General features: G+C 39.0%; 1 protein-coding gene across 1 annotated transcript in view; it reads right to left on the bottom strand.

Moving 5' to 3' along the window:
* LOC122813522 (carboxyl-terminal PDZ ligand of neuronal nitric oxide synthase protein-like) overlaps positions 1 to 26,554 on the bottom strand; it is a 2,813,298-nt gene that overhangs the window by 1,274,660 nt on the left and 1,512,084 nt on the right. The window contains exon 4 of the mRNA XM_044085881.1: positions 17,036 to 17,094. Coding sequence (XP_043941816.1) covers positions 17,036 to 17,094 — 59 coding nt within the window. The remainder of the gene's footprint in view (positions 1 to 17,035; positions 17,095 to 26,554) is intronic.

The following is a 26,554-nucleotide window of genomic DNA, read 5'->3' as shown; positions in this document are numbered from 1 at the left end:
TTAAAGCAGTGTCTTTCAGCTCTTCCCAGTAAGGGGTCACCACTTACCTGCATGTCTTTAAAACTCACCTGACTGCAGGAAAGACATGCAGACTTCACACAGAAGGCACTCCAGCCGAGTATCGAACCAGAGAACCTCTTGCTGTGAGGCGACAACGCTAACCACTACACCACCACAGCAGATGCGGACAGCCTAAGGTAAAGGTTATTATTCACATCCCTTCAAAGCAGAGATTGTCTAGAGGGAAATCTGAAGAGAAGACTCTGTGCCGTTGTTGTTTCTGGTTCCTCTGACTATATCATAATGATTGTCTTGAAGACAATGAAATACATCCATTCCTAGAAGTGACAACATTACAGTGCTGATCTATAGGAAGTGCTGAAGCAATCTAAATAAAGTTTGACAAACAATCGCTAATGAGTGCAGAGGGTAGCCAGTTTAGTGGGTGTGTGTAGGGAAGGGTGCAGAGGCTTTAATCAGTGCAGTTTCTAATTAAGAAACTGATATCACATCTGTTGCAAAATCAGGAAATGTGTCTGTGTCATCCGCTCGGAGAAGATTCCTGCAGACCTACTTATAATCTTCCACATACCTGAAAAAAAGGTTTATAAATTGTAATAATGTTTTTTTTTTTTTGAGTAAAGACTAACGACCTAAAGGGATCAGGTCCTAAATTCTCTAAGTAACCATCCTTAATGATTCAGTATGAGAAGACTGAATGGAAACCACAAAAACAGAAATAAAGAGTAAGGTTCAGGGAGGGCTCTCTCTCTCTCTGACTGAAGCTACAAAGATCAGTGACTGTGGATGCTGAACCTAGAAAAGGGACTTTCAGAAGAATATACTTTTTGTGATTAAAGACCAGCTACCACAACTTCAAAGGACAGTCATTAGACATGGTCTGCAGATACCTAACCTTTGATTTATTAGTCTCCTAGGGATTTCCTGGAATAGCCCTTTGGATCATACCCTGTGACAGCATCCCTTATTCTAGGAATTTACAGACTTCACTATTCCTAGGTACTGTTTACAGATGAAGGCATTTAAATCTTCAGCAGAGATGGACAGAAACATCAGCAATGGTCATAGGCAAAAGAAAAAAAGCACTGGTAATAATGCTAAAGATATGTTAATCATACTTTTGCATTAAGATGCGAGTAACAAGACAGAACTGGAGAACACAAATCTTCTAACTCAAGCTCAGGGATGCTTTGCTGTGCCAAACATATGGATACCCACTTTTAGAAGAGTCATACAATACTACTCTCCTGGGCTGGTTTATCAAAGTAAGATTTTTTTTCTTTCTATAATCCTTTTACTACTGTCCCAAACATTTTATTAAATTTTACTTTTGTTCTGTTGTGATTGATGATCTACAGCCAGTGAAGTTCCTGGTTGCTTATTTAAGTTATGATAATGATGGTGATAAATAACGCCATAAAGTCATGATGAACAATGTCATAATAAGAGGGATTTTTATAATATGCAAACTGACACTCAGATGTTCTATGTAAAAGCAATAAGCCTAGTACAATAGAATTAAAGCAGGCAGATATGGTTTCTGGAGCAACAGACAAACCGTCCTTATGACTCACACACACAAACATAGGTTCGTAGGTGTTTACTAAGCTAAAGACCACAAGTGCCTTTTTAAGCCTAGCCATACATTCCAAATCTCTGACAAGTTCTGGTAACCTTGATAAGTGTAAGCAGGGGCTTAGGAGGTGAAACATTTATAAGCAGGGGCCTGGGAGATGATCCATTTACAGGGTGCCTGTCTGCATTAGAGACATAGATGCCAAACCAGGGATGAATTTCCTGTTCCCCATACAATTGTCAAAATTACATTTGAATTGGGTTAGGGATGAACTTTGCTTCACATGGACGGGGAGCCTGTTCCAGAGAAGGGTTACTCTCTGGGATACATACTTGTCTCTCCAGCAGGTCCTATTTATATCACAGGCAAGGTTTAAATCCCTAGAAAGGATAGTTCTGGTGCGTTTGTTTTGTGGATAAGCAAGACGTCCATCAGAGTGGGATATGACAATGCCTTGTATACCAGGCATAGATCTCCTCTTGACAGCCAGTAGGAGACAGAATACAGAGACAGGGTTTTGAGGTGAGCTGCATAGGACATGTTACTTCCTTTAGTGAGAAACCTCTGTGGACATTCTGATTGTTGGATATGCCTTGTTAGGTATACACCAAAGGGGGCATTGTACTCAATGATAGGTATGATGAATGCCGAATACATTGGAACAATGACTTCCTTGGGCCTAGATGCCATCCCTTTGTTTATAAACTGCACAACACAGAATGATTTCCTCACTACTGTAGACAGGTGATGGTCAAAGGCTAAATTACTGTCTATGTGTATTCCCAAGTCCCTGACTACTGAGTCAGCTCTTAGGGGTGTGTTGTCAATATGAAAGTTACCAGGGTGGATGACTTCCTGAAGGCTACTATTATGCTTTTCTTGGCATTTAGTTTTAGTCCATGGCTCTGAAAACAGTTGTCTGTCTGTGTCAGCCCATCCTGGAGAACATTTACATCAGTGGATAATTCAATGACAGCTCCTAATTTGTAATAGTCTGCAAATTTAGTCAGCCAGAGGTCAGTGACATTGGCCTTGACTTCAGAGAAGTAAATGCCAAAAAGGAGCAAGCCCACAACTGATCCCCAAGGGACTCAACTTGTGACTGGCCTCTTTGTAGAGGTGGACTCCCCAATTCTAACATCCTGGGTCTTGTCTGTGAGCCAGCTGGCTATCCAAAGAGCGACATAAGGGTTGTACCTAACCTCTTGAGTTTGTCAACAGTACCCGAGTGGGTTATTGTGTCAAATGCCTTGGCCAGGTCAAGGTAGGCAGTGTGAACCATTCTATTCTCATCCATTGCTTTGGTGACCTTCTCAAAGAAGTCCACCAGGTTCAGAAGGCATGGTCTGCTCTTGACAAAACCAAATTGAGTTGGGCCCAATTGTTGGATGTTTCCTATGTCATTAATGATTATTTCCATGATAATTCTTTCCATGGCTTTGCATATGTGACTAGTGAGACTTATGGGTTTGTAGTTTCCAGGGTCTGTAGATGGCCCACCTTTGTCCAGAGGGATGACTGTTGCTATTTTTCATTCATGAAGCACAAAGTCTTTTTAGAGGCTACAGTTAAACAGCAATTCCAGAGGGGCTGACAGATCATGTTTCATGCTATTTAGAAGGCATCCTGGGATGCAGTTCTGGCCCACTGATGCAGTGTTCTTGGCTTTAGAGACAGCATTAAGGACCTGTTCCCTAGTGATAGCAGGGGAGTTATATCTGATGGAATTTCCAGAAGGAAGGTTGAGGGGGAGAGAGGGGTAAAGTTAGAGCTGAATTTGTTGGCCAGTAGGTTTGATATATTTCTGGCTCAGTATAGGTGGATCCATTTACAATGAGCTCTGCACAGAACTGTGGATTGCCTTTGAGGTTGTGGACATAGCTGAAGAACACCTTGTGGTTGTCCTTGGCCTGGAAGGCTAAATTTACCTCAAATTTAGCTTTGAGAGACTTTATTTGTCCCGAGTTGTTTGTTTAGTTTGATGACAGTGCTTTTATCCTGTTGGGTGCTGTACCTCCTAATTTTTGTCATGGCTGTCTTCCTTCTGTTATACAGCCTATTAATGTTGCGATTCCACCAGGGTGGCTTGTTTTTTGCACTAGTTCTGTACTTCCTGGTTAGTACAGCTGTCGCTATGTAGCTACTAATATGTTTGCATAGGGTTTCTGTGAATAATTCTGTGTAGGCAACACTGTTCTCAGGGTTTACAAGGGCTAGTAATTTTGCCAGATTATCACTTAAAAGTCGGAAGTTAGCCTTAGAATAGTTCCTGAATATTCCAGGGTTAGCTAGGGTTCTGGGTTTTACTTTTACTTCAAAAGAAACCATTTTGTGGTCTGACTTCTCCAGAAAAGTCATTACACTAGGGGCTGTGCAGCATTCTCTCATATTAGTAAGGACCAGATCCAGTATGTTTGCACCCCTGGTTGGAGTATTGACAATCTGGTCCAGGGAGTTTATGTTTACAAAATCCAGGAAGTGCCCCTGTACATTTGATGTTGTATAGGATTCCCAGTTAACAGTGGGGTAATTAAAGTTGCTCATGAATATTACATTGGGGTGGATGGTGAGTGTTTCCAACACGTTTAAATAGATGTTATGGGTTTCCTGGGACATAGAGGGAACCTATATCTTGCAAGGAAGTGGTATTGTTTTTTGCCTACAGTAATTTGAACATGGAGAATCTCAAGTACATTGTCCTGTTTGACCAGGCTTGAGGTACACTTATTTTTGAAATTGATGCACCTCCACCTTTAGTCTCTACAGTAGCTGGTCTAATTGTGTGGAAGGCATTATAACCGTGCACTGTTTGGTGTACTCTTCATAGCTTTAATCTATGTCACCAAGACCGCACAGATGTCGGCATCCTCTAGGGTGAAGAGAGATTCTTGGGAGTGGAGTTTTTTTTTTATTTAGACTCCTAGCATTGAGCAGTAACACCTTTAGATTTTCTTGGTTTTGATTTGCTATGTAGAAGTACTTTCAGTCTGGCATTGCCTAAAAAAGGCACTACGGGTGGGGGGGGGCAATGTATTAGCTAAGCCTAGAGGGAAGAGGTGCAGACCATCCCTGGCAAAGCACTGTGGTCTGCTGACCATCTTCTTCCATGCTGACAAATACTGCACCCCCTTAGAATGACACCAGAAACTAAGATAATTATTAAAGTCAGTCATCTTTTGTTCGTATTGTGGCATCATTCTTGGAGAAGGTAAAATGCTGCTCAGTGCTAAGCTCATACCAGCCGGAAACACATATTCTGAGAGCTCCATATCATCTCTCTCTTCATATAGTCTAGGGAGGTACATTTCAGGTAATTTATACCCACATGGAACAACACTGAAAAATAAAAACAGATCTATGATGACAGGCTAAAGGCCACAATGAATGCAAGTAAAAAAGGCAAGATGACAAAATGTTGAGGGCCTTACCCAAGCTGTGGGCTATGCAAGAGAAAGAAGATCAAATAAAAAAACATATATGTATATATATATATATATATATATATATATATATATATATATATATATATATATATACAGAGAGAGTGACATAACGGGTTGACACAGCCACACCTAACAGGCATTGTGGAGCAACATAAATAAAGGCTTGGCCAGGTAGACACTGATCAGCATACAGGACTAAATCTGCAATACTAAACAGCTAACCAATTCTGTTTGAGTCATATGATTCTCTAGCGTCTGTTGGCATTTCAGCCAAAATTCACTGTTAACTGCATCTTTCGGATGCTCATCTCTCTCTCTCTCTGTTGTAATTCATTTGTAACCCAGTTACTGCAACATAACTTGACTCATTTGTCCCTTTTGTGAACATGGTACTTCTAACCCTGGCTGTGTGTTATGTTAACATAACTGTATGTTGTCCTACTACCACTTGCTTGACCCAGACGATAAAAAAAAAAATCAGATACCTGTGTGGAGTTTGATTATTCTCTATACGTTTCTGTAGGTTTCCTCACACCTCCCAAAAACATGATGAATGTAACATGCAGAATATACAATTATGTTAACATAAGGAAATACTGCCTGCCTGCAAGCAGAGTTACAGCTCAGACTCACCCAAGAATTGAATTTGTGGGAATCAGCACAGTCTCTAGATGGTGTCTACTGGGAGAAGAGTTGTACAGGCCAACTGCTTTGGGCATCAAGTGTGGTACACATTATCCTCTAGGTAAGAGAACACATATCACAGACTGCACACCAAGTCAGGCTAGCCAATCAACTGCATGAAAATTGGCTCTAGGTGAATAGGTCTCTTTGACTAATGTCGCCAAAAATGGGCACGGGTATTTGCTGGTGATAAGTGGTTTGAGGACCTGGCCTTCTCCAGCCTATGAACCTGAGAGAAACTCTACAGGGTGGGATAAACTCCAAAAGCTAAAACACCCCTTGAGGCAGGTACAAGTCGGCCTAAAAATCTTTAATTCGTACAAAGTTAAGTGCAACAATTTAAAGTGAACTGCCCTTCTGTATAATGAATGGATTGTTTGCTTCTCATTGGCTGTAATGTGTTATGTGATTTTTAGTGTTTTTTAAAACTCACTGTATGGTTAAGGGGAGCTTTGAGTTCTGAAGAAGTTCCCATTTTGGGATGAGAGTGGTTAAGTTTGTATGAATTAAGGATGTTTTGGGGCTGAATCGTGGTTTCCTCTGAGGTCTACTTTAGTTGCTCCAACCTATGTTGACCAATGCTAAGGGTCAGAGGGGTCTATGTGCCCTTATTCACCAGTATATGCTCTTAAAGAACCATAACGCCTTGCAGCTCTTGGCCAATAAGCTAATGGTCAGCTGGTGTTCAAGTATCCAACCTGAGTTATCTCTGATAGCTCTGTTGAATGAAAACTGGATAGAAAAGCAATCAACCAGCCTGTAATGAGCTAATTGCTGCACTCAGTACAGGTTTACTGACAGGGTACAGCTTGAAAGTGGATGCCATGATACCAAAGAGAAGGCTAAACATCCTCTGCATTCAGGAAATGAGATGGAAGGGCAGTGCACAAACGCCACTTGGCTTGGGATTCAGAGTCTGCTTCTCAGGAGATAGAGATAGTAGAAGTGGTGTGGGAACTGGTGAGGAAGAGGCTTCAGAAGACAGTGAGGGATGTTATCAGAATAAGCATTATTATAATTATTTATATATTATTGTTATTAGTATAATTAGAATTAGAACTGACTCATGGCAATCAGAGTCATTATAAGGATGTGATAATGACTCGATCTCAACCGCTGCATTACATCAGGTTTACGACAGCGAGGACAAGACTGCATTCAGGCAGCAGTACAGGGCCTACTAGATAAAGCAGGACATGCTGTGATAATGGGGAACCAGAATGCTTATATCGGGACAGACAGAACAGGATATGAGGACTGTCTGTATCCACGTGGATGAAGCAACAGGAATAAAGAAGAGAAGGCAATTGGCCTGGTTGTGGCTAATATCTGGTTCAGCAAGAGAGACAGTCACAAGATCACATACAAGAGAGGCCAGTGTACAACTCAGGCAGATTTCCCCCTAGTAAGAAAATGGCACTGGAATAGAATCAGCGACTGCAAAGTCATTCCCAGTGAAACAGTCTGCCCACAGCATAAACCACTGGCTTACATAGTCAGCTGCAATCTGTGGTCAGTTAAGGCTCTAAGGTTAACAAAGACTAAGCTGAAGACCTGGACATTGACAAATGTTCAAGGAAGTACTCAGGGCTCCAGCATGTCAGGAAGAAGAGGAATAGTTGGAGATGAACATGAATGGCAGTGCCTCCAAACTGCATGTGTGAGGACTACGGAACATATCTGTGGTTGAGCCAGGTATGGAAACAAAGTACACAGGGAAAGCTGGTGGTGGAATGTGAAAGTCCAGGAAGTCATCAAAAGAAAGGAGTACAGCAATAAGTGGAAGATAGAAAAGATGGACCAGGCCAAAAAGGAATACTAGTTGGCCAACAAAGAGGCTAAAAGAGCAGCTGCAATAACAGAGAATAAGGCATCAGAGGCAGTCTACCAGCTTCTGGAAAGTGACTCAGCAGATGGCACCAAGAAACTCGAACAGGTTGTAATTAAAGACAGAACTATAAAGAAGACAATCATCAGGCACTCTTGATAAGAGATGCCAGTAACAACCTGCTCACCAGTCCACAGGACATCAAAGACAAACAAAATGAGTACTTTCAGCTGCAGCTGAATGAAGAAAACCCCACAGAAGCTTTACTGTACTAGACACAGCCTATGATGAAAGAAAAAGAGCCCACCCTAGAAGAAGAAGGAACAGTACAAAAGAAAATGAAGTCACGGAAAGCAGCAGGCTCAGATGAGGTCACGGCAGATATGATATGATCAAGATGTTGGGTGAGTCAGGGTACTCATAGCCATATGTAGAGAAAGGCATATCCCCAATGACTGGAGAATAAGTATTCTAGTACCAGTGAACAAGAACATTCACAACCATGGGCAGTACAGAGGTATCAAACTCTATAACACTGCATGAAAGTTCTGAAGATGGTGACTGATAAATGAATAAGTAGAAAGTACGATGGGAGATCAGTAGTTCAGATTCAGATCAGGATGCAGCACAACTGTTGTTTGCAGAGAGACAGATAGTTAAGAAGAAGGTAAGATGAGGAAAAAGTCCAAATGGGAATTCATAGACTTGGGGGAAAGCATATACCAAGGTCCCTAGAAAGCTGATTAGGGCAGTCCTGCGATGGTACAACATTCCAGAAACAATGATAAAATTAGTGAAGGCTATGTACAAGCACCCAATAACAGAAGCATCAACATGTTTGGACTTACAGAGGGTATCTCGTTAGGAATGTCTGTGCAACAAGGTTTAGCTCTGAGCCCAGTGGTAAAAGACTACATTGTTGCTTTGTTTCCCTCCTACCTGTTTGCCGAAGTTCCTAAAAGTAGATGATGTGGTATTACAGGTAGACTCTGAATGTGAATTTCAGCAAAGGACAGGGGAATGTAATGCAAAACTAAAGGAACACTGGATGAAACAGAGTACAGATAAGACAGTTGTAATGGCATCAAATGGTGGAAATCAGAAGAAGCTGAGAATTGAGATAGAAGGGAAAAAAGTGGAACAAGTTAACTCAGCTTCAAGTATCTGGGAGGGGTGGTTGAGGAGAAGGGAAGTCTGAGTGAGGACGTCATAGCTAGAATTATTAGAGAAGCTGCAGCCAGCTGGCAAAGAGCATCAGGGATAGTGTATGACAGGAGAATGCCAAAGAAGCAGAAAAGGAAGGTGTACAAGACCACAGTACTACTGTGTTGTTCAAAAACCTGGGCACTGAAGGGAGAGTCATTCAGGAAGCTAGCAGTGATAAAGATGAAGTGCCTGAATTGGGTGGTAGCATGCAGACTGTGGGACAGATGAAGAAATGAGGATATCAGTGCAGAAGTCCAAATAGCTCCAATTGCAGAGAAGGTCAAAGAGAACATATTACATTGGTCTGATGAAGATTTGTGACAGACAGGAAGAAGGCAAGAGGAAATGAGGGCATCCAGCAAAGAGATGGATGGACTGCATGAGAGAAGACCTTCAACATTTAGGTATGACTGTTGAAGAAGGTAGGAGAGTGGCAGTGAATCGAGAGAGATGGTGACAGTTGATGCAACACCCTGACCCCATTTAGAAAATGGTAAATAAGAGAGTCGATGATGAAGATCTTTACATTGCCTGGCTTATAAACTCTCACAATGAGACAGAGAAAGTACCGCACTCTAGTTATCCTCCATAAAATGTGCCTTCACTACTAATATGGAGATTTCAGACCATGGTCTGCATTCAACTCATCTGTTGCTTCATTGGAATCCACCATCTTCTTTGTACTCCTAGATATAAAAGTACTCTAAAAAGCAAAAAATCTTTAAGGAGATGCACAGAAGACCTAGACAAAACAATTCTGAAAAAATACAAAAGGATGTATGAAACACATAAAGTCTCCCTTTTTTCAAGGTATCACAAAAGAACTAAATACTTCTGAAATTATAAATGTTTCAGCACAACAGTTTAGAAATGTTTGATGAAATGCAGGTATTTAACAAACAAGCCCAAAAAGTTGGATTTTACTATATATTGACATATTTCATTGTTGTCCCACCTCATAAATGTAAGTTAAGTGAAAGATGCCTCTGAAATATCTGGTTTACAAAATTAGATTTTTGTTTATCTTAAAGAAGACCAGTTTAGATGAAATCCCTAAGAAGACAGCCAGTAGACCCAGGAAAGAACAAACAAAAAGATCTGGACACTGAAATGCATATAAACATGTTTTCAAATCTCCCATTTCCCATTTTCAAAATGTCATAGGAAATATGTAAATTGCTCCTGAAGGACATACAAACAAGAAAAAAAATCAGCACAACATTGTCTTTAGTAGCACAATCAAGTCAAAGGGCATACTTCATTGTTGTAATAATTTATCAGCATAATTTTATGTAGAAGCTTGTATTATAAATTATTAAACATGCAGAAGTTGAGGTTCACATTACCCCTGTGTGTAAACAATACTTATGACAGTCTCATAGTGCATTTTTCTGAAAAGTAGTTGAGTTCCTTCTAGTTTATTTACCCAGAAAAGAAAAATTGATTTATAAACGTACTACTTTTTTGTTCTGCAAATACTGGTATTTATTTAGTCTAGAAATCATATGACAAACTTATGTATATATTTCCACATCACTGTGCTAATTATTCAAGACTCTAAGCAGGTTTTCAAAAAAGCTTTACTCCTAAACTACTGTTTTCCCCCCTCATTCTTAGCATAAGGAGTTGGGAGGGTAGCCTAATGGTTAAGGTGTTTGCCTTGCAAACACAAGGTGCAGGGTTTGAGTCTCACAAGGGATAATTGTCTAGGCTTAAAATGGCTTGCAAGAGCAGTGAAACCAACCAATTATCATATTATATTATATTATATGGCATTCCTGGCTCCCTATCAAAAGTATGAAACCTGAAAGTGTAGGTCCCAAACCTCCAAAATTTTAACTGCAATTCTAACTCCTAAAGAGAGGATTTTGGAATTCACTGCAACACCAATAAATTGTTTTTACTACATGAAGCTGTACATTAGCATGGCATGGCAGACACTGGTGATCTTTTATACACTCAGCAACGAAAGCAAATAGAATAACAGCACTGCTCTCAACAAGCATGTGCAATCATAGCTCTCAATCTCTTAGAGCAAGAAATCTGGACAAAGACCCCAAAATAGGGCCACCTTTTAAATATTGCTCTTACAAACTTAGAAAGTTAACAGAATAATAGGTTTTGCATTAGCATGACATTTCTGAAGGGTATGAAGTCTGAAGCTGAAATATCTGTCATTATTTTTTTACTTCAACGATTTGCAATGATTTCCTAGAAAACTAGAATTTTGAGAAAAATGGACCAAAAATATGAGGCAAAAATCTGGACATTCTGCAAAAATCTGTACAGTTGAGAGTTATATGTACGATGCATCGGTAATGCTCATGGGGAAAAAAAACAGGAATTGTGAATTGACATTGAAAAAATTTAACATTCAGTTTGCTCAGTTATCTCTGCCTGAAAATATAACTAAAGAACAGATTATAACTGAACATTAGGATTTGTTGTATAAAACATTTTACTAGAAAATGTCAATATATTTCAGAGATATACATTTGTATTGACAGATATTACTAATAGGCCTACATGATATTTGAATATGTTACACTTGGAATACCACATTTCTGCTAATTTTATACCTGCTGTCCAATACAGGACAGTTAATTTATCAATAAAGTACATTTAAATCCTTAAAAATAGAAAATCAGTCTTGGGTACATTTTGAACCACAATATCCAAGCAGAATTTCCTGAAATTTATACTAAAAAATGACAAAATGGGGCTATCAGCTAGCCTTCTGTGTAAAATCGCCCAATGGAAAGTTTTACAAGCATTTCAGATTGACAGCCTGGCATGTTGTATATATACTCTGTTTCCACTGAGGTGGCTATACAACTTTGTTTCAGGGTGGGGTGAATACATTGCATATATTCATCTAACGTGGCATTTGCACTGCATAAGGAAAAATGAAATACATTTTGACTAAAAAGTTGTGTTGTCCGTGACTGGATTTATTTGTGTTCTTCCTGAAAATTTAGGCTTGCACATTGTGACTCATTACAAAACAATTTAGGTGTATATATGTCTTTCTACTTGTAAGTGAGCTTTATAACTGGCAGACATGACATTTATTTGAGAAACTGGCTAGAAAATTTACAACAGCTTCATAGAGATGGTGTTATATTGCTGGGTACAATCAGACCTATGCAGCCATTTGGCTGCTCTTTTTTGTGCTACTTGGTTCATACAGAAATATTTATTCTGAATGACAGACTCAGTAATTATCTGAATGGCATCATCAGTAACTTATTTATATTATTTTGAAATCAGAGACAAAAATAATACTTTCTTCCCTAAAAATATTTTTATCATTTTAATAGTAAAAACAAAGACTTTGCTACTGCAGGCAGACTTACACCCACTTTGACAGAGTATTACTGTTTCTTTAACTTCAGTTCTATTAGCTTATATAACTGGTTAAGGATAAATAGCCAGATATTCTGTTCTGTATGGTTCTGATGACTATATTAGAAAATCTAGAAATAACATTCAGACACTAACATTTGCATAAAACTTCAAATTACGGTCTGAATGACCCTTATAAATTGAACGGCTTTAACATTTGCGAAGCATTCAGTTTAATATAAAAGCACAGCTGTCAGTTTTCATTACTGTAAAATTTAACAGCTATAATCATAAAAATATACAGTGTTGCTATGACTTTTGAAATGAAAATAACGTGCATTTCTGTATAAAAGTAATATTTTCACTCTTTTTTAAATGTTGGGGTATGAAAATGTATATTTTTGACATTAGAAATCAAGCTTCATGTTTTTAAAGTAAAAGTCCCAGTATCACTGCCTGGATGCTTCTAATACAAACTATTCTGGTGCTACAGCCCTTTATATAAAGGGAGAAAACATTAAAGACAGTTAGTAGTCTGGGAAAGGTCTTCTAGAAAATGGATAGTAGTAAATGGGTTAAAATGATCTTTTGATTTAACTTCCGAACAAAATGGGTTTAAAACAATGATTAGTGAAATAATATTACCCTTACATATATCACTGCATCAGATGTATAAAATGCTTATTTAAACTGATAAAGTACACCATACATGTGTACTTATAAGCAATTCTGGGTATTAATTAAATGGTTCCATCTGATCACATGTTCACTGTTTGAATTCACTTAGAACAGGAAAGGGTTTATCAAAAAAAAGAGACGTTCCTTCTGTTATAACATGGCATACAAGTCTAGCACCTTATTTAATTCAAAAGTTTTTTTTAAAGTAATTTAGACTCTAAGAGAACAGCAACAGCACAAACAATGTGCATAGTACAGTGGCTTAGAAATATCTGGACACAGAATACAGAGAAAGGAAATGATGCGGAGATCTCAGGAGCGGTTTGTGCTGGATACTAAATGCAGCTGTCACACCTCTCAATTGTCCCTATCTTGGAGGAATGTTCCTACTTCCAGATCTGATTTACCCCTTCACACAATTTTCCGAATCCCCCTCATCAGTCATGATTATTGTTAAGTGTGTGTGTCTGTGTGTGTCTTTCGGCTTTTCCCGGTTAGGGGTCGCCACAGCAGAACTCCGGTCCGCTAATGATTGGCAGTTGATTTTTACGTACCGGCTTGCCAGGCCTGATGCACAACCTTCAACGAAGGTACGACCATTCACGCATGTCTCCACGCAGAAGACACTCTAGCTGAGAATCGAACCGGACAGCGTTTTACTGTGGGGCGACAACGCTACCGCAGCACCTATTAGTGGGACCAAAAATATAAAAAAAGAGGATGCACATCTTACATCTCACTTTCTTAGAAACAAAAATAAACGACCTTGTGTTTGGTAGAAATTTATATTATGGTTAATTAAAGTCTACATCTTATATTCTTCCATCATTTTTGTCAGTCTCTGTTTTTTAAAAGTGTTTTTTCCTATTTCTCAATATAATTATCTGCTAATTAGATGCCAATTTTTTTGGCTGGCTATATCTAATTTTGAAGAGCTTTTTTCTTATTTTCAATGTCTGTAGGTTGAAAGGTACAGTGAAACACCTTATAATAGATCTGAAAATTTGACATGAAAAAGGCTTAACCATTGAACATTCAATGTACTGAAGAGCCACAGAGATTCTTCATTTCTACAATTACTGACTTCTTAGTCTATGGCTCTCTCATCTTTATTCTACCAGATACCTCCTATCAATGCAATGAATGTATATAAGTACACAGAGCACTTCAATTAAGTTTGTACCTCCATATCTGTCTTAGTTGGAACTGCTGGATAGGAAGAAAGTAGTGTGTGTTAACTGCAAACTTGGCTCAGCTCTATACATGGTGAAAGTCAAGAGCATTTGCCTTTTAGGAGAATGGAGTACAGCATGTAAAAAATATACATATTGAATGTGACCCCCAGTAATCAACAAATGCACTTGTTCTTCCGCTGCACACCAGTTTTATAAATGACCAAACAGAATCTTAAAGTATGAATAAATATTAGTCTTCTGTCCCTTAACTGGTATTAGCCAGAGAGGGAACAAAATATTCCCATCCCTAACAACATAATTTTATAGCTAAACGACTGGCAAAGACAAATAATTAAAATGTTTAAGGATGGGCACAAGTGGACTTGGTTTAGTGGAAGTGAAATATATCCCTGATGATATTTAAACCTATAATAAGCATGTTACTGCATCAGATCACTCTGTATGGCCATTGGGAAAATGTTTTAACAGACACTAATAAGATCATATGGCACTCCAACCCCATGTAAAATGGGGAATAAAGGAACTGATGACAAGCTTATAGATTATTTATTTATTTGTTGTTTGACATTTGTTAACCGGGTTAGTCCAACTGAGCCAAAGGCCCATTTTCAGTGGAAACCCGAGGAGAAAAGCTCCACTTAATTCACAATCTTATAAAAATTAGAAGCATAACAAAAATGAACAGTTGTACAACGGACATAACATGAGGACGATTAGCAACTGTTAACGTCATTTCATACTGGAGAAAAAAATAACAATAAAAGTAAAAATAAATATGAGGTACACTTAAAGTAGCTGACAGAAAGACGCATGGGCCTGCTATAATTATTATGTTTTAAATCCAGGAATATATACTGAATTTAAAATCCAGAAAAAAATGATACAGGATTATAAGACAGAGAGAAGAGGCGAATAAAGGGAGCGATATAGATTATATGAGTAAAAAATAAGTAAAATGATAGAGTTGTCACGTGAGGGTTAGACATGGGCAGGCCCAAGTTTTTTGTAGATAGTGCTTAAGCTCATGTTTAAACAGGTATTTTCGGGAGATGTGTCTTATATTAAGGGGAAGTGTGCTCCAGGCATGGGCTACAGAGTACTTATAGAGAGATTTTCCAATATTCTTGTTAGGTTTTTAGATATCAAGGCAGAGTTTGTCGGGTGTGAGAAGATAATGACTGGGGTTGTAATAAGATACAAGGTTAGAGATGGAAGGGCAGAAGGAGGGGTTACTCAGAATAGAGTGGGTAATATATAGTTGCTGAAGTAATAGTTGGTTAGAGAATTCGGGCCATTGGAGTTCTTTAAGGGCAAGACAGTGATGGGAATTATAAGGGAGACTAGTGGAAAATCTGGCAAATTTATTGTAAATTTGTTCAAGTTTGGAGAGTAGAATAGTTTGAGTATATGTATGTATGTGTATGTATATGTGTATATATACATAAATATATAAATATATATATATATATATATATATATATATATATATATATATATATATATATATATATATATATATATATGTATATATTTTGTAGATAAAAATATAGATACATATATATATATATATATATATATATATATATATATATATATATATATATACACACACACACACACACACACACACACACACACACACACACACACACATATATATATATATATATATATATATATATATATAGTTTCACTTCATAATCTCGAAATGCTGAAATCTCGAATTTCGGCAGTCCGAAACTATGAAGCCAAACCATTCACAATACCGAAACAGACAATCACGAATCACACAATCACAAACATACATGCACCATACACCACATAATACACACACCATTCCACCCACAGCACACAAACCACACAACCCTACACTACATATAACCAGGGGGGGCAAGCCCCCCTGCACCCCCCATGTGGGGGGCTGTGCCCCACACCCCCCCTACTTATATATACCAACTCCGACATCACACATAACGGAAAAAAAAAGAAAAACAAACTCAACACGGCATTCTACACTCATTCGCACACAAATACACATCACACATAAACACCAACAAATCCAACACTCATGCTCATACTTACACCTCCCTACCCTTACCAAGACATACAACGTACAAAAACACACACAAACACTCACTCGCCTGCAATTTCAGACACCATACCAGGCAAACACTTCATGCAACGTACTGGAAATGCATAAGCGCGGATTCAAGATATTCGAATTTGCTCTTATGCACTTTCGGCATTCTGAATTTTCAGCTTCATGGTCTCGGAATGCTGAAATTCGTGATTTCAGCATTTCGAGTTTATGAAGTGAAAACATATATATATATATATATATATATATATATATATATATAGCTACATAGATACATATACATACATGTGCGTACACAAGAATTGTAACAGTAGAACTGCTCTAGCAGAAGAGAAGTGAAAACCATACAAAAGCCAGCTCACGAGTTCCTGTTTGGGAGCTGTTTATACCTCTTAATGCTCTTCTCTTGGATAATTTTTCATGAAAACAAAATAGGGTTGCCACCTTCCTTTGTGGCTAAAACAGGAGTAAAGCCACGCCCCACGCATCACCAGTAACCCCACCCCTCTCCCACCCACATCCCACCCATTTTGTGATGTCATTATGACATCACAAAGGGACCGCCCTCTTTTTCGTTCCTGCTGCCTGCTTTCGGCTGATTTATTATGCTTTTCTATAAAAAAAGCATAGTAAATCAGCCGATTTACAAACTCCGATAGTCTGTTTCCTTTTTGAAACAGAATACCGGAGTTTGTACAGTGTTTTCCGGACTACCGGAGAATCAGTCTGATTTCTGGATAATCCGGAAAAAAAACGGAGGGGTGGCAACCCTAAAACACAAGAAACATTTTTACTGTTTTTAAGTGAGTAACAGAATACAAAGAATGAGAAAATATCTTTCATATGTTCAGTTCAATCACATGCTATTTAAATAAATCAAGAATACCATTTTCAAATCAAAACTCAGGAGACCTTTTTTACATTTTCACAAACAATGGAAATTAAATTATTTCCCAGTACCTGTATATGGGGTCCTGCATCACCAACATCTTGCTTTCATCCCATGTCCATTCTTTTTTCTGTGAATACAGAAAACATAAAAAGTCATATACAGAAACAACCCAGTGTAATTTGTGCTTAAACAATTAACTAATAACTACAAGGAGATAATTCATAAGCAGAATCCTTAATTCGGAGCCTCACTCTCTTTACCCTTCACCATCGGTGTAATTCAATAAAAGGAACATGTCTTTTAGACACAAATTCATAGTGAAATAGCAAACAATAACACAATGAGTACAGTTAATCCAATACTCCTTGTAAGCCATGATAACATCTTCAGCTTGGAATATGCACAGAAAAAAATACCTTACAAATGAGGGCCAGGTTAAAAATATGAGACAAAAATCAGGGATGTTCTGCAAAATCAGGGAATGTTGAGAGGTACAGCAGCCAGAAACAACTCCTCTGGTAGAAGTAAGCAGCTTTTAGAAGCTGTTCGACATTTCATTCGGCTGTGCTTCCATATGTAAGTGTGGCAGAGTGAGGACTTAACAGCTCTTAAAAGCTGTTTTTCCTTCTGCTGCTGTTCTGTGTCACTGTCAGCCAGGATTATCTTTGGTTAGTCCCAAGTGTGAGACCAAATCTTAACAGTGCTTAGGATGTCCTTAACAAGGGTATATTAGGAATCTTTAAGCACTGTTAAAAGCATGTCTCACTCTGAGGAAACACTTAACATGGTGCACCACATACTACGTGGGGACTGACAATGGCTACTGTACTAAGGTTATGAAAAGAAGAAAAGCTTGTTGGTCCTTAGCCAAGGATATCAAAAAAGAAACATTAAAACACACATCCTCTACCCTGCAAGATGCAAGATATTTCTTCTAAGACAAATTATTTTCAGTACATCGGAAGAATTTGTCTCGTATGTCCTAAGCAATACTATAATTACTAAGTGTGAAACTACAGAATGGAAGTATTCACAGCTCAAGTAGCAAGCTGAAAAAAATAAACGGAAAACTTTTGACCAAAAAGAAATACCCAGGTACTCAGAAGCACCCCCAATTCAACAGTAAGATTTGTAGCCAAAAGGGACTGTTTCTTCATGTGAAAAAATGCAATTCAAAGTCATGTTAGCCATAAGAAGGAAAGGCCTCATTATTGGCTACTTTACTTGTCTCTGAATAGCCTGGACCTGCTCAAGTGAAACGCATGCACACGCACACACACACACACACACACACACACACACACACACACACACACACACACACACACACACCTCTTACTTTCTCTGAGTAGATAGACTGTCCCTGATACAGCCCTCATAAATCACAAATCCTTACAGTTAGCCAATAATGCCCGACATTAGAGTTTTAGTCCTCTTACTGTTCATAAGTACATCATATACTGCTAGACCTGCTGCTCTATTAACATTTTGAGTCCAACTAATAGTTTAAAACTGTCCACGATTTTTCATAGGTCCTTGATTTAGCCTCTTATACAAGTCCTATGCCTTGTAACTCATGGACTGTTGCAGTCAGTGAATAATGCCAGATGCTACAATGTCATACTTCATATAAAGCACCCTAACATAAGCCCTCTCGTTTAGTGCAAAGTATTAAGACTCTGGCTTGTGAAGCTTTTTTTGTGTGCAAAGGATACAAGGTTCAAAACTTCCACTTTTTACTTTATTATTCTTTAAGGTATTATGTTATTCCTGGTGTCTAATGGGGGGGTACAGAAGACTAATACTGTGCAAGAGGAGGGTGTGGTTCAAAAACTCACCTTCTACCTTACTGTTTTTCCCCACAATTTCATGTAATATGTAAAAGGATCTCTGGTGATTAGCAGTGGTGCATAGGACTAAAGTTCTATGAAGATCTGTCTGTGCATGCCGCCAGTATAAGGCTGAATCGTTTTAAGTACCTTTGGGGCATGATACAATGAGTATTCTTAGTGTCTTGTGTCCCTCCCCCCCACATCATTTGTGCTGCAAAACTTTGTTCATCCTTGTCCATGCCTTCAGGGCATGATAAAAGAGTATCCTTGGTGTTTAGTGTCTCCCTCCTAATGTTGTAGGAGTTGTTCATTAGTCTAGGAGTGTGTGTAGGGGTCTATATTACCAAATTGAAAAAACCCTTACGCGAATACCTAAACGTTGACACCTATAACGCGAACTGCGAAAATCCAGAACACACTAAACAGCAAAAAATAAAATAACAAACTGTCATAGTTGGCCAACCCCACCACCTGCTACAATTTATTTATTTTTATTTTACATTTGTTGACCGGGATAGTCCGATTGGATGCATGTCCATTTTCAGTGGAGGCCCGGGGAGAAAAGCTCCAAGAGTAAGCAGATACAGCATTACATAATACCAGCATTACATATTACAAACAGACTATTTACAGAGATTACATAAGTAAGCAAGTTAAACAAGTTCCACAGGTTACAGTTAATCCTGAGCACAAGTCAGGATTAAATTAAATTACACAGTAAACTGGTTAACAGATTTTTACACATTCTAGAGAGAGTTAGCCAGGCTTGATACATTGACATAGCCAGTTAAGTGACAAATGTTGTTTGAGTCTAGTTTTAAATTGACCTAAGGTGGAAAGTAAGGTAATATCAGCTGGAAGAGAGTTCCAGGATCTACTTACAGAGTTTGCAAAAAGAGAATCACCGTCTGTGTTATTAATTTTGTTAGTCTGAATTAGTAGTTTGTTAGAGGATCGAAGCGGTCTAGGATTGTTATAGGGGGTGATAATATTTTTAAGTGCAGGAGTATTGTCCGGATTATAGAGGATTTTATAGGACATAATCAGTTGGTTATACTGGATTAGGCTAGGTAGTTCAAGCCACCCAAGCTGATTTAGATTGATGCAATGATGTGTCCTAAAAGGCAGCCCAGTGGCAAACCTGGCAATGTGGTTGTAGCAAATTGAGAGTTTGTTAAGGACAGTCTTGTTTAAATTCGAGAGTAGAGGGGATGCATACAGAAGGGTTGAAAGAAAGTGAGAGCGAGCTATGGCAATTTTAGCTGGAGGGGTTAGGAATGCTTTTATTCTGTAAAGTGACCCTAGTTTTTTATTGATGGTTTTGATAGTTTGGTTAACATGTAGGTCAAATTTTAGATTATTGTCTATGATGAAACCTAATAGTTTTGTAGATGAGTCAGGGGAGATTATTGTGCCATCATTTGATTTTATGGTAAAGGTGAAAGCGGTAGACCTACGTGTTGGTGAAAATAACAGCATTTTAGTTTTTTTGGGATTTAGGATCAGACGATGTTCAGAAAGCCAGTTTTCTATTGTATTAAAGGTAGTCTGGGTAGCTGACCATAACTCTACTGGAGATGTGGCTGAGCAAATCAGAGTAGAGTCATCAGCATATTGGATACAGCTGACTTTTGGGATGACAGTATAAAGGTCGTTAATGAAGATGGAGAACAGCAAGGGCCCTAGTATAGAGCCTTGTGGTACTCCAAGGGTGTTAGGTAGAAGGTTAGAGAGTTTGTTCTGCCAGAGGACAGCCTGCTGTCGACCATTCAGGTAGGATTGAAACCATTGGAGGGCTCCAGTATCTAGACAGAATGTTTGCAGGGTGTGGATTAAAAGTTGGTGATCAACCATATTGAATGCCTTGGAAAGATCCAAAAAGAGGGCTGAGGATATATAATTATTGTTGCGATTATGGTTTATGGTGTTGGTAAAGGCTAGGAGGGCTGAAGTAGTGCTGTGATGAGGACGGAAGCCATGCTGAGTGTCTGCCATAAGGCAATTCTGGATTAGGTGGTGCATGAGTTGTTTATGAATACATTTTTCCATAATCTTTGCAAGTGGAGAGAGTATAGCTATTGGCCTATAATTGGACAATTCAGTAGAGCTGCCTCCTTTGTGAAGTGGGATTACATAGGATATTTTTCAGATGGTGGGAATTTTAGCTTCTGCTATGGTTCGATTGATTAGTATTGAGACGGGGTAAGCAATAGCATCAGCTGATTTTTGTAGGTATTCGGCAGGGAGTTGATCAGCAGAAAGTGTAGTGGGTTTTAATTTTTTGATCAAGGTACGGATAAGTGAAGTGGTGACTGGTTGGAAGCTGAACGCGAGTAGGTTTCTAGGGGTGCTACTTTCAGGACCAGGGGAGCTAGGAGGTAGTTGGCTAGCTAGGGCTTGAATTGTTTCAGTAAAGAATTGGTTAAAACTATCAGAAACATCTTCAGGGGTTTTATCAATGGTAGCAGCAGGGATTGGGGTTGAAGTTTGTCCAGGATGTAGTAGATTATTTAAACCTGCCCAAAACTTCTGAGGGTTATTTTGATTTACTGTCTGTAAATTACAGTAGTATTGTTTTTTGTCTTGTAAAATTGATTTTTTGGTTTCGTTCCTGGATTGCCTGTATTTAATGTGATCTTGAGGGTCTTTAGAAGAACGCCGTAAAGCCCATGCTTTGTTTCTAAGGGTAATTTTGAGTTTAGACTATAGAAAGCCATGGCGCAGTTTTTGCCTTGGGTCTCTTTGAGCGAACAGGTGCATGCAAATCAAGGATCTCAAGGAATTTGTTGTTAAAGTATGCTACTGCTTCCTCTAAGGGGAGGTGTTTTAGAATAGACCAATTACATGAGTTTAGTTCTTGCTGGAATTTGGCAGGGTCAAAGTTTTTATTGTTTCTAACCTTTCTGAGTAAGGGTTGTTGGGAATTAATGGTTTTGTGCTTAATTACATATGTGAGAAGGTGATCGCTTAGGCCATTAAGGAGGGTACCAGAGGTGTACAGTTGGGGGTGACTATTTATGAGTACCGAGTCAAGTATACTTTCTTTTTGGTTGGGTTTACCTATCCTGGTAGGGGTGGATATGATTTGTGTAAATGCATGCAGGTTAATATGGGTGGTTGGGATTCTGAGGAACAGGTGCCCCAGTCTATGTTAAAGTCTTCAAGTAGTAGGGTTTCTTGGGGGTAGTGACATGATAGCCAGTGCAGGATATCTTCAAATGTAGATATATTGTTACCTGGGGGAATGTACATACAGATGATATTAATGCATTTATTTTTATTAAGTTGCAATTTGGTGGCAAGAATCTCTGAGTTATTAATCTGAGGTGGTTGTATTATATCTACGGTGACATTCAACTCAGATTTATAGAGTACAGCTACTCCACCCCCCTTCCTCGAAGCACGATCCAGCCTGTGTATGTTGTACCCAGGTGGTAACACTTCATTGTCTTTAGTGTTAGGTTTTAACCAGGTTTCAGATAAACAGAGAATCTCAGGGGAGTAGACATCCAGAAGTGCATGCAGTTCATGTACCTTGTTATTAATGCTTCTTATATTGAGATGACAGACTAGGAGAGAGTTAGTTGGCCTATTAATTGTAGGTTTGTAGCTTAGATTGCAAGTAGAGGAGGTATGTGTATCTGAAGTGAGTGGGCCAGGGTTGGGGTGAATATCACCATCAAGTGGTGGTACATATTACCTACCCAAACAAAATAAATAAACCACATACATACACTAACTAAACCCTACTTCTATCCTCAAGTAAAACATCAAAACCCTACTTCTAACCCTACACTAAACCACCACATACACAAGTAACTATGCACTATCCTTAACCCCTCCCTAACCCTAAGGTCTGTAACTACCGCACACTTCCCCTACAGACATACACCCAGAAAAAAATAAATAATACACATACATGCAGTTAAATAAATCCCTACTTCTAACCCTACACTAAACCTCCACATACACAAGTAACTATGCACTATCCTTAACCCCTCCCTAACCCTAAGGTCTGTAACTACCGCACACTTCCCCTACAGACATACACCCAGAAAAAATAAATAATACACATATATGCAGTTAAATAAATCCCTACTTCTAACACTACACTATATCTTACATACATTACCTATCTATTCACTTACCTTAACCCACATTCTAACCCTAAAGTGCTATCTATCCCACACTTACCTTAAGGAGCTATACCACAGACGGGCCAACCATTACACTTCGACATTTCAATTTTTGCTATTTTGGTCGTTTGGCGTTTCCGTCTTTCGTGCAATTAGTGTCGCTCTTTTCGTATTCACGATTACAGTCTTTCGATCTGGTAATGGGAACACGTGTGGAGGTATGATAGCCCCATGCACACATGCAAGCATATACTACAAACGTGTATACACACACACAAACACACACACACACACACACACACACACACACAGCCCCCAATTGCACTGAAGGGTGCACACACCTATTTGCCCATATACCCTCTCTCTCTCTCTCACACACACACACACCAACACTACCTGTCCCCTAACTAATCACCCATGTGACCTCCTATTTAATCACACACTGACATACACATTCTCCTTACACAACACATACCTCTATATACACTTGCACATGTAGACAGATACATACACACCCCAATCCTACATGACTGCAAAACTCCCTGGCACTTACTACTAACATGTTCAGCTGAACATGAGTTGGCCAAGGTAAATTACATGGCCGAGTGATTCTCTGCATTGCTCAGCTGCATAAATGCCTTACCACAAGCATCCCTGGGGGAGAACCCATGGCTAACTAACATAGGCCTTTCCCTCAGCATGCCTCAACATCATTTGCGATAGGTCAAAGAAGTGGTTACAGCACCATGGTATCACTATCTCTGAATGGGAAATGGCATCTCAAAGTGTACAACAAGCTTATGTTTAATATAACCTTCCTGAATTAGTCCCAAAGGATAAATAATGTTTTAAGGGAAAATCTTAAAGGATTGCATGGTTTCTTACTGTGTATTCAGTTGTCTTTTCTCTGTCTATTATTAAATGTGCGAAAGCTATTTTTTTATTAAATGGGATAATGTCAACCAAGTTCTAACAAAATATTTGAAATATCTTACTTTTTGACTAAATTTCTCTTTAAATGGTCTGCTCACTTACCCTTCACAAAGGAAGTCTGTTTTATTTAAAATAACAAGATTTAATTTTGCAGTCAGTATTTGCAGCAGGACCATGTGTTACACTAAAACACTTTATGCTGTAGCTCAACATTATGATACAGTAGGTGGTACAGGGCAGCTGCAGAGTTCATAAACTTAGTTTATACTTTTAATGACCTACACAGCAGTAAATGTGAATCTATCATTCCTGCTGTTCCTAACATATTTATATTTGTGTAAGCCACTGGGATAATTTTTTCAGTTCTTTGAGAAGGTCACCAAAGCAATGGATGAGGGCAAAATGGTTTACACTGCCTACCTTGACCTGGCCAAGCCACTTGATACAATACCCCACTTGGGCATTGTTGACAAACTCGGGAGGTTAGATACAAACCCTTACATCACCCAGTGGATAGTCAGCTGGCTCCCAGATATGAGCCAGGAAGTTAGAAATGGGGAGTCCACCTCTACAAAGAGGCCAGTCACAAGTGGAGTACCTCAGGGATTGGTTGTGGGACCTCTCCTTTTTGACATTTACTTCTCTGAAGTCAAAGCCAATGTCAATGGTGTCTGGCTGACTAAATTTGCAGATGACTGCAAATTAGGAGCAGTCATTGAATCCCACACTGACACGAATGTTCTCCTGGAAGGGGATGACACAGGCAAACAACCAGTGTTAGAGCCACGGACTAAAACCAAATGCCAAGAAATGCATAATAGTATCTTTCAAGAACTCATCTACCCCTGGTAACTAACATATTGACAGCACACCCCTTATTGTTGACACAGTAGTCAGGGACTTAGGAACACACATAGACAGTAATCTATCCTTTGACCATCACATGTCTACAGTAGTGAAGAAATCATTCTATGTTGCGCAGCTTATAAACAAAGGTATGGTATCCAAGTCCAAGGAAATCATTGTTCTACTGTATTTGGCACTCATCAGACCTATCATTAAGGACAATGCCCCCCTTGGTATGTACCTAACCAGGCATATCCAGCAATTGGAATGTCTGCACAGGTTCTTCATTAAAAGAATACAGGGCATAAGTAAAATGTCCTATGCAGACCATCTCAAGGCCCTATCCTTACATTCTGTCTTGTACAGGCTTCTGAAGGGACATGAATGCCTGGCATACAAGGCATTGTCAGACCCCACTCTGATGGACCTCCTGCATATCCATAAAACAAACAGCACCAGTACTACCCATTCTAAAGACTTAAACCTTGCCTGAGGCATAAACACGACCTGCTGGAAAGACAAGTATGTATCCCAGTGACTACCCCATCTATGGAACAGGCTCCCCATCCATGAGAAGCAGAGCCCCTCCCTAACCCAATCCAAGTACAACATTGACAATTGGATGTGGAACAGGATTCATCCCTGGTTTGGTATCTATGTCCAATGGACACAGGCAACCTGTAAATGGTTCATCTCCCAGGCCCCTTCTTACACTTATCGAGGGTATCAGAACTTGTCAGAGATTTGGGATGCATGGCTACTCTTAAAAAGGCCCTTATGGTCGTTAGTCTAGTAAACACCTATGAACCAAGTTACGAAAAATGTCATTGGTACTCAATATGCAAGTGGTTTTGAAATAGCAACATTCCTGCTAGTCAAAGTCAGTATTCCATACATTCAGTGTTGGTAAAAACAAAGAAAAGTAGAAACCTGCAATCATCTAGAGCCAATGTTTACACCACCAACTGGCTAGCCCCACCTCAGTTGTTCTTTCATACGACACACTCACATGCACACTCACATTTATGGCCAATTTAGAGTGTCCAATCCACCTACTGCATGTCTTTGGAATGTGGGAGGAACAATAGCAGTCAGAGAACAAAACACACAATCACAGAAAGGACATGCAGACTCTGCACAGAAGGTATCCCAGCTGAGAACTGAATCAGGAAACCTGTTGCTTTGAGGTGACAACAGTATCCACTGTGTCACCCCTACCACCACTTTGCTGCCCTAACTTCAGCCATGAAACTATTATACTTGGAGATTTTAACCTTGACTGGACTAACTGCTCTTCTAACACACCCTACTAACTTTATAAACCTGTACAATTTCTGTCAAAAAATTAACCACCTGACACGCATCGACAAACACACCAACATGCAATCCATTCTTGACTGGATTTTAACACACAAATCCAATATTAGTTATGATGCTAGGTGTCTCCCTGACACACTAAGCGATCATTTCCCTGCCTACTTGATTAGAAAACCTACACACAATTCCTGTAACAATTCATTTTGCTACATTTGCAATAAAAAATACTTTTCTCCTACCTTATTTAATACTTTTCTTCAATAATCTTACTGGGCACCTCTAAAAACTCTTCAATTGGATCGTGCAGTTCAGTACTTCAATAGTCCTTTCCTACAAATACTTAATGATCTAGCCCCAATTAGAAAAATTTGCACCAAATCCAAACAACTTCCTTGGTTGTCAAAAGACACAATTCTTCTACTAAAACAAAGGGATAGAGCCTGGTATCTGTTTCAGAATAATAGAAGTAAACAAAATCTCATTACCTACCAACAGCTTCGAAATCAAACCAAAAAAACTAATT

This window comes from Protopterus annectens, chromosome 10.part0 (assembly GCF_019279795.1).
Source record: "Protopterus annectens isolate FY-2018-M chromosome 10.part0, PAN1.0, whole genome shotgun sequence".
Lineage (NCBI taxonomy): Eukaryota > Metazoa > Chordata > Ceratodontiformes > Protopteridae > Protopterus > Protopterus annectens.
Note: the sequence above shows the minus strand (reverse complement) of the source record. Positions and strands in the feature narration are given on the sequence as shown.